The 9,975-nt window shown below is 30.3% G+C and overlaps 1 protein-coding gene across 2 annotated transcripts; it reads right to left on the bottom strand.

Annotated features, from left to right (window-relative positions):
* Window positions 1–4,093: 4,093 nt before the first annotated feature.
* Window positions 4,094–6,555, bottom strand: LOC106766754 (hypersensitive-induced response protein 2). Of its 2 annotated transcripts, none has more exons than XM_014651498.2 (6): window positions 6,399–6,555; window positions 5,928–6,142; window positions 5,278–5,398; window positions 5,103–5,194; window positions 4,918–5,014; window positions 4,094–4,750 (listed from the first exon to the last, which is right to left on the bottom strand). In XM_014651498.2, exons 2-6 carry the CDS (start codon window positions 6,114–6,116, stop codon window positions 4,389–4,391), a joined length of 861 nt encoding a protein of 286 aa, XP_014506984.1. In that variant the 5' UTR covers window positions 6,117–6,142; window positions 6,399–6,555; the 3' UTR covers window positions 4,094–4,388. The 2 variants fall into 2 exon arrangements, with proteins under 2 accessions (XP_014506984.1, XP_014506985.1); XM_014651499.2 differs by having other exon boundaries at window positions 5,928–6,134; window positions 6,399–6,554.
* Between the last annotated feature and the right edge of the window lie 3,420 nt (window positions 6,556–9,975).

The following is a 9,975-nucleotide window of genomic DNA, read 5'->3' as shown; positions in this document are numbered from 1 at the left end:
GAGGTGGATAATTTATTTTTTTTTAAAATTATTGGATAATAAATTAATAAATGAAAATAAATCAAAAAATAAAATTAGTAAACATATAAAAATTATGTTTCTAGGTCACAATTGGTCAAGTCTGAAAAAGAGGGAAAATTTGCCAAAGGAAAGACCTAATCGCACCAACAACGAAATAGTTGAGAAAGAAGGAACATCAATTACATCAAAAGGTGAACTAAATTCTAACTGATAAGCAAGGAAAACAGTGAGAGAACTCTAATGTTAAAGTCTACATACCTCCACCACCATTCATGGTCCTTAGTAGCAAGCTGAAAGTATGTCAATGCCATAGTGACAAAAGCGGTGACAATCAATAGGATGATGAAATACATTAACATAGATCTGCTATGGGAGGACGAAATTGGTGCTTGCGTGAGAGAGTTACTGGGATAAAATGAACAAACGAAATCGGTGGAACTCGTCAGCGGATAAAAAGACAAAGGTAAATGATCAGAGGAGCGTGAATAAAGAAATAAAGGAAATTGCAATTGAGATTAGGGATTTGGAATGAAAAGAAAAATAAATGAAAGAGAGGAAGTAAGAGTTAAAGAAATCGGTACCAATTGGTGAGAGGGAAGGGAGAAAGACGAAGGTTAACCTTAAGTAGCAGATTTTCCCTTTTTTTGCATACACGACCAATTGTGACTCCAAATTGTAACTCCAAATTAGTAAACATTTACTAATTTCATTTATTGATTTATTTTTATTCATTAATTTATTATCCAATAATTTTAAATATTTTTTATCTACCTGTGCACTTCAACACTGTCCAACCTGGAAGTGTCAGATGCCATATGTTGAAAAATTTCACAGGCGTTATTTGCAATTAACGGAAAATGTCTTATTGAATCAAATTGACAAAATAAGGGACCTAATTGATCATTTTCAAAATTGGAGGACCCAATTGAAACAAACTCACCAATATAGGGACCTCTGAACCTATTAAACCAAAATAAAAATAATAGTATAGAAAGTAATCCATAATTTAATATAAATTATTTTTAATAATTTATTAAATAATCAAGTAATTAATGATTATAAAAGGATAAAATCTAGAATGAAAAAAATAATATAGAACAAATATTACAACATTTCAATTATACGGCAAAAATATAAAATTAATTTATAGTCATTTAGCATAACTATAAAAACAAACTTTATATATACGAAGTATTAATAATCAAAACTATACACGAGAATGATTATCTAAAACTACCAAGGCTAAAACATAATTAATAAGAATAAAATCACTAAAGCTCTTACACCGCTGGATCAACTCCATCTAATGTTTGTTCTATCGTCACATCATCACCTTCTACTCACACCCACCAGATGATTATTGCCAAGACTAACAACGCACAAGAACTTCCAACAAGACACTAACAAACATGGTAAGATATTGATATAAAACAAATTATATAATATACATTAAGATTTCATACATGAGTCATATTTCACATAAAACAATCCAAACAATCTTAATCAAGCTAAGATCTAGACTGAACTATCCAAATTTAGTATAAATGGCGAGCTATAGCAAGTCATGCACTTTTGGTGACCTTTATTGCTCAGTAGAGCCATTACAAATGGGTTTCACCCTACCACACTCACAAGGTTAGTGTGTATCACGTCTTAGGCCATACCGGAAGCACCTAGGCTTTTGCCTCCTGCTACTCTCACCACATGTATTAATCCTCTCTACTTAAGAATGAAGGATCATTAGAGTGTCAGGATAACTCCCAAAACTAAGCTTCCTACATTCATACCAACAATACTTTGATACAACCGCTAAGAATTCAGCATAAAAAATAACCATGTGATCAAATTCACTTGCACATTATGTAACACTTCAAGCATAGCATTCAATATTTACAGACTATACACTCTAAAATACTACCAATTCATACTTTAAAATGCACATAAAATAAAAACTAGCTTCTCTTACCTTAAAGAGAAATAGTATAGCTCTAAGAATGCCCAATAGTTGCTTAAATCACAAGGAGCTCTAGAAACGCGTACAAACCACCGAATTGTGATCAGAGTGAGTCCTTAGGACCTCAAATCAACAAAAATCCAGGAATAAAAGATCATTGACATGTGCGAAGGGGTTCCTAAGCATGATCATTGACTGAAAATTGAAAGGAAAATTAATAGAAACTTACTTGCTCTAAACCAGAAATTGATTAGATAGGAATGGAGATTACTCAGTTGTGTCTCCTAGGTACTTCATGATCGTCAAATAGAGAATCAAGAAGTTATATATCTTAGAGAGATGGTAGAGAAACTCAAGGAACAAGTTTTAAAGAAATTGTTTGTGTTTTAAGTAATGAAACGAATTAAAGAAATTCTATTTATATTATTAAATTATTTTAAAATTAAAATACTTAGTCTCATTATTTTAAAACATTCGTCAACTCTAATATTCAAATTTATATGTTGTTACATATAAAGGATAGAGTTAAAAAATATTATTATTATTATTATTATTATTATTATTATTATTATTATTATTAATCAATTTAAAAATGCCTTAAATTGATAAAATAGTAAAATAACTTATTTATATATATATATATATATATATATATATATATATATATACTATTTCTTAAAATAAATAAAAATAAAATATATATTTTTAAATTTTATTCTATTTATAACCAAATAATTATAAATCATAAAAAGATAATACTAAAAATGAAAAAAATAGTATGAATAAATTTACACTTTAATAAATGACCCATTAATTAGATGTTATAAAAGAATAAAATTAAAAATAAAAATATAACATATACAAATTAGTTTAAAAATAAAGTAAATAAGTAAAAAGGTAAAATATATTTTATGTATATGTAATAAAAAAATAAGTATAAATAAAAAGTTAAATAAATAAATAAAAATAAAAAATAAAAAATTAATTAAAATTTTTAATAAATAGATAAAAATATAAAATAACTTATATATATATATATATATATATATGTGTGTGTGTGTGTGTGTGTGTGTGATAGTAAAATAAATATAACTAAAAAATAAAAAATATCAAATGATTAAAAGTCAATTTTTAAAATACTTATAAAAAAATAAGGGTTAAATATGTTTTTAGTCCCTATACTTTGGGGCGATTTTGGTTTTAGTCCATCTTTCAAACTAAGGTAGAATTTAGTTTGAAAATGAACTAAGGTACAATTTAGTCCTTCAACTTTAGAAAACTCTAGTTTTAGTCATTTTTACCAATGTTTTTTAACTTTATTTGTTATTTCAAGCACGTTTCATTATAGTATTTGGATTGTTTACTCTGTTTGACACTTTTTGCTTCAATGTTAATTAAGAAACGCGTTTGAAACAGCAAATAAAGTTAAAAATATTTGGTAAAAAAGACTAAAACCAGAGTTTTCTAAAGTTGAAGGACTAAATTGTACCTTAGTTTGAAAGAGGGATTAAAACCAAAATCTCTCCAAAGTATAGGGACTAAAAACATATTTAACCCAAAAAATAAAATAAATTTGTTAGTATGTTATTCTTTTTATATTATAATAAATAATATCAAGGTACACACTGAACTTAATAAATTGATCCTTTACAAGTTAGTGCTCACCCGAAACAAAAGATTTTAATGTCATTTTTACTCTAAGTTTAACCAATTTTTGAAATATTTTCTTTTTCTTCTAAGATACAAGATTTTAATTACCAAATAGTTCTCTAATTAATATTTCGTTTGTTCTACTCAATTTTTTCAATTTGCTTTCAAAATATCCTTTTTTATTCTGCTTGATTCCTTATTTTAGAGGAACTACAAAGAAAAATTATGACAGTTAAAGGAATTAAGTGGAAAATTGTGAAAGGTTGAAAAGACCAAATGATCAAGAAACAAATACTAATTTAACTAAGTAATTACTAATGTGGTACTGTTTAGTAAAAACATTTGAGGGATTAATCTATAATTCTATGAAAACTGTTCAACCATCACCAACTGTCATGGATCTTTTAACAAGTCTGTCTCATTGGAATGATAATTTTTGGCTGAAAATATTAACTAGACATCCCCAAATTGAATCAATAAGGCAACATCCTGGTAAACATAATCTGAGTCTTCAGTGGGGCATACAAAAGCTCAAGCCATAAGCTAAGCAAGTTTATTTTAGTATCAAAGGGAAAAAGCACAATACAATGTTTGACTATTCACAACTCAAAAGAAATCAAGGATAGAAAGACAGTGGATGTGGAAAGGCTTATTAAAACGTAAGTTCAGACTTAACAGTCATAGACAAAATTAAAATGTATATATGGATAGAGTTTGGAAGAGAGAAGGTTCCTATAGTTCTAGTAATGTGATATTTGTTGCTTCATGACCGAGTCATACTTCCTTGTAGAAGACCATCTCTAAACTGTGAAGCAATATCTCTTACAGCACCTGGTCCGTGTGGAACAAAAACAGAATTGGATTTTGAGGACGCACCAATCTCCTTCAACGTGTCAAAGTATTGGGTCACCAAAACCATGTCCATTACATCCTTAGATGATGTCCCAGGAACATTCTCTGAGAAGGCTAGCACACTGTCCCTCAGACCATCTACTATGGCTTGACGCTGCCGAGCTATTCCAAGCCCTGCTAAATACTTTGATTCTGCCTCTCCTTCAGCCTTTTTAATCTGCAGAATCTTCTCTGCTTCAGCTTTCTCATTTGCAGCCACCCTCATTCTTGCAGCTATTATGGCATAGGGTAAATAAAGCTGGTAAATTTGAGAGGACATTGATACTGATACACTTTTATTCCAAAACTATAAATTTTGTTTAACCTAACCGCGTCAATGGCACTAATTTCCTGTAAATGAATGTTCCTTCTAATTATACTAAACAAACACATATTCATACCAGCATTTATCTCGTTCATGGCTCTCTTCACACGCTCGTCTGGTTCAATATCCACAATAAGAGTCTGGACTATCTCATATCCGTAAGCAGACATAGCCTTCATATGCATATAGCAAGTTAAAAACCAATGGATGATAACTTCCTAGTCCTCACTCCTTAACATACACACACAAAAAACTAATCACCTTTTCAAGTTCTTCCTCAACAGCTCTTGCAATTTCTTTCTTCTGCTCAAATGAGGCATCTAGATCCATCTTAGGAACACATGCCCGAATGACTGAAATAGCATAATGGATTTGTCAGTTTTCTGCAATAAACCTAACTTTTATCAAGGAGTTTACTAAGATACAAAATGGGCACCGTCAAAAACATAGGCCTGAATCTGTTCCCTAGTATTGCTAAGCTTGTAAAAAGCATCAACCGCCTTCTCTGCCAGCGCTCGATATTGAATAGACGCAACAACAGTGACGAAAACATTGTCCTGGTATGTAATAAGTTCAGATAAACGGAGAAAATTATGAAAAAAGAAGTATTACATAAGAGTTTCTCATTTATAACTTATTAATAACTTCTACTCAAAATAAGCAAAAGTAATTTATAGGAAGTCACAAAATCAAGAATCCTTAGACTTATACAATCAATATTTTAAAACACTTACTATGAAAGGAGACAATTTATATGTAGTTTCATGAATATTGTTCTCTAATTGGAATTTTACTTTGATAATACACATTGATATTTAATAGAATATTTTATTATGAAAATTATTAAGGTAGAACTTCAAATTTGATTAAAGAACAGTAACAAAAAAAATCTATAACAAAGCTTCTATGTTTTATCTATTATAAAATTCAACAAACTTACTAGACGTACGGTGATGTATGATTAATCGACATTGTAAAAACCCTATACATCGCAGGTACATTTCCATTAAATTGGAAGACCAAACACCCCCTAAAGCTAATCAAGTTAATTGTGTTGGCTATACAATCTGGTAATCAAGAAGAAACCTTTGTTTTTGTTTCGCAACGAACATCCAGTTGTTGCACACGCAAAGAAAGGTAACCAGCTATTTGAGTGCCAAAGAACCAGGGCACACAGTGGAAACCAGGTTCAAGCACATCAGCATATTTGCCAAAAACCTCTTTGATAGCTACCGTAGATTGTTCCACTTGAAGACAACCCAGAGCTAGACCCATCTATATTCTTTCGGAACCCTGAACAACTAATTGTCAATAAAAAAAGAAAAGAACATGATTGTTATATTATCAACAGTTTTCACAACAAGCAGAACATGCAAATTGAAGGGTACTAATAGCATGAAAATTTAAAAGGGGTAAGAGTGTAATGAAGTGAGATCTAATCGGAAGAGAAAGAACTCAAAGAAAACGCAATATACAGAGAATCATAACATACAATCTAATTCCGAATTAGAAGAAAATTAGAACGAAAGACCCAAGAAAAGAAGATTTTTTTGTTACCTGAAAGTTAGAAGGAAGGAAAAGGAGTGCCACAAACACAGTTTTTTTGTGTATGTCTCTGTATCAACCCAACATTTGCGGGTTCATGATCCCCTGCTGTTAAGATATGAACAAATACACCTTCATTCTTTCCGTTCCCTTTTTTTATTTTCAAAGTGAATTTTAAAATATTTTTATTGTATTTAAGTATAACTTTTAAAGTTTAGAACAAAATTAATTATTTTTTCTATGGTAGGCAAAACGGACGAGGGAATGGTCCTTCAAAGAAAAAAAAAAAAAAAGTAGATCGGATCAGGATATTGAACACGTTAATCCATGTTATTGTCACTTTTTTTTTCTTTATAAATTTTTTACTTATTTTTATTTAGTTTATATTTGCATTTAGTATGATGTAGAAATAAATAATAGTAAAATAGAAAGTGTTATAAATATTTTACTGGATCAAGAAAACTTAATATTTTTCTCAATATTTTCAAAAGAACCTTAATGATTTTGGTAGTAAAAAAAAGACAGAAAAAAAAGGAGAAAAATGCGGGAAAAAAAGAAAGAGAAGAAATAAGTGAAAAGAGAATTTGTTTGATAAAAATCAAATAAAATATTTTATTATTATTTTTATTATAACAAAAAATAAAAACAAAAAATACATTCAAAAGAGTGTTATATAATTTATTAATGGACATATAAAAGGGATTTATTTCTCTCTTACTTCATAATTATAATAAATATGTATCTTATATTTATTTGTATTTTTTTCCAATTTGGTAGTGGTGTCAAAATGGACCATCCGATTGAGTCTATCATGGGTAGATGATTTAGTGAGTCAATCCAATCCAACTCATTTATTAGTGAGTCAGAAAAATTCGAACCCGACCAAACTCACACCATGGGTTGGTGGGTGAAAAAGTTGGTTCACTGGCTCACTCAATTAAATTTTTTTAAATAAAAAAATTACAAACTTTCTATAATTCAAGAAAAAAATAATAAATATTTTTTTATAAAATTAAAATTAAATTCTAATAAAATAAAATTGGATAGGTGAACTGATGAGCCAACCCGACGCATCACGAATTCAAGCCAGATGAGCCGAGTTTAAATTTGAACTATATAAAAAAAATATATAGTTTTTTCCAGCCCAACTCAGTCCGAACCTGTGGTAGGACAGATTAACCCGCGAGTTGTAGCTTTTTTCACCGTGCTACCATTTTCGTATTAGAATTTAGTTTTTCTCATATTTTTGTTTAAATTTTTATCCAGCCTTTGTTTTTGTTTTTTTTTTTCATATCTATCATCCTCTTTTCTATTATCATGTTTCAATCTAATTGTTGAAATATTTTTAAAACTGTATTTTTATTTAACTTTGATTTACAGTTGACAGTACAGCTGGAGAGAATCTAGGTTTGCCTGTGGAGTGAGTGGACATATGCATCTTCCTTTTTTTGTTTGATTAAGGTGCATTGGATTGATGCCAAGATATTTTTTTGAAAAGTTTCTAAATTTTTAAAATTAAATAAAATATGAAGGAATATAAAGTTAAATAAAATGTATAATTTGCAATTTCCATTCTTTTGGTATATTTATATTTTTTGCCATTTTAGTTTTTCAATTTTATAAAAAATCATAATTTTAATTTAATTATCAAATTTGTATATATTTATAGAGTTTAATAATTAAATTATTTCTTAACGATACAGTGATATTTACGAATAAAGTTTCCTATACAAAATGATACTTACGAATAACGTTTTCTATACAAAATTATATTTACGAATAAGTTGTTTTTATGTGGAAGGACGAATTTTAAGACATTTTAGCATTGAAATGGATTAATTAGTTGCATTATATAAGAATAAATATATTTATAAATGAGTTATGAATTTTGTTTATATTAGAGTTACTCTCATTAGTGTAATTATTTGATAATTTGGAAATGAGAAAGTATAATAGATTATAGGGTTAAATATGTTTTTAGTTCTAAAGTATTACTGATTTTTGGTTTTAGTTCCTACTCAGAACATTGATGACATTTCATCCTTTTAGTATTGAAACATGTAACTTTAGTCTCTAAAAATGGAAGGCGTTAAGTTATTGTTAATGTGGCTAACGACCCTGCCACGTCTTCACTGAGCACTTTCTGCCACGTTGGTTTTTTTTTAACATTTGGATTACCCTTTTTTGGATTTACACATGTGTTGAGTGATCACATCAATTAGGGATCAGATTATGAAATAGGATTTAGGGCAAATTCGTTTTTTGCAATTGGGGAAAAGTGACGTTTCTAGAAACATTACTCGAACAGTGAATTGGAAAGCTTCTTCTCGAAGCATTGTATTAAGGTGGTCGTTGTGGTGGTCGTGAAAGAGACATTGGGTGTGAAAGGCAATCGCGCATTGTGTCAAGGTAAGTTCTCGTACTTTGTTTATGATTGCTGGGTCGATTTTGGGAGTAAAGTGTTAATGTCTGAATGTAGGTCTAGAATTGGTGTTTGAAGTTTGTTTGCATCACATGGGAAAGTTTGTTAGTGATAAGGGGCTACAGTATGTTGGCGGAGAGGTACACGTGATAGTAAGACTTGATCCAGATCATTGGTCTTATTTTGAAGTAGTTGGAATTGCTAAAGAATTTAAGTATGATGCAGACTTCAAACTATGGTGGAAGGGGTCCAAGGAAATGCTGATGAATAATTTGAGATTACTGGGTGATGACAGGGTAGCAATGAACTTGGCTAAGTATGCAGAGGAGACTGACGACATGGTAGAAATATATGTTCAACATACTCCCAGTGAGGTAGTGGAAGTTCTGTTTCTTAGTTGATGTGAAGAGACACATGATGGAAACATGGAGGGTGTGGCTGAGATTGTAGAAGAGGGTGAAATGAGTGTACAACAGGGTCATGCTGCTGAGGAACATATAGAGGTTCAAATAGGTGAGGAAGAGGTCGAAATTGGTGAGGAAGAGGCTGAAATTGGTGAGGAAGAGGTTGACATTGGTGAGGAAGAGGCTGAAATTGGTGAGGAAGAGGTAGATTGTGATGGTGGTCATGGACATGATTATGTTGATGAAGAAGAGGAAACATGGAGGAATGTCGTTGAGGGGGAAGTAGAAGCTTTAGCTGAAGAGTTTGTGGATGAAAGTGAAGAAGAAAGAATGGATAATGATGATGATGGGTTTGGTGTTGAGAATGATAGGGTGGATATGTTCGTAGAAACATTAATCCAGTTTTGGAAAGGTGGAATGCAATGAAAAAAAAAAAGAAACGTGTGACTAGAAGAGGCAATGTTAGGGAAGATTCATTTGTAATGGATGATGAAGTTGGAGACCATGAGATCAATGAGGAATACAACGATGATGAATTGGATTCAGATTTAAAAAGTGATGAGGATGGCAGCTCGAAAAGGGGCAACTTTAAAAAGTTTAGACAAGATGATATGAACAAGGATTTCAGATTCTCATTGAGGATGAAATTTTGTTCATTGAAGGAGTTTAAAAATGCACTAATGGAGCATAGTGTATTAAATGGAAAAGAGATTAAGTTTGTGAAGAATGATCTCACAAGAGTAAGGGCAGAATGTAAAAAAAA

The sequence above is a fragment of the Vigna radiata genome, chromosome 7, assembly GCF_000741045.1.
Source record: "Vigna radiata var. radiata cultivar VC1973A chromosome 7, Vradiata_ver6, whole genome shotgun sequence".
Taxonomy (NCBI): Eukaryota; Viridiplantae; Streptophyta; class Magnoliopsida; order Fabales; family Fabaceae; genus Vigna; species Vigna radiata.
Note: the sequence above shows the minus strand (reverse complement) of the source record. Positions and strands in the feature narration are given on the sequence as shown.

What these genes read in the sequence shown, in the direction of transcription:
- LOC106766754 (XM_014651498.2), bottom strand. Translation starts at nt 6,116, where the DNA reads ATGGGTCTAGCTCTGGGTTGTCTTCAAGTGGAACAATCTACGGTAGCT. An exon ending in TCAGGCCTATGTTTTTGACG is followed by an intron (nt 5,195 to 5,277) that starts GTGCCCATTTTG and finishes ATGCTATTTCAG; the next exon opens with TCATTCGGGCATGTGTTCCT. An exon ending in CATGAACGAGATAAATGCTG is followed by an intron (nt 4,751 to 4,917) that starts GTATGAATATGT and finishes ATGCCATAATAG; the next exon opens with CTGCAAGAATGAGGGTGGCT.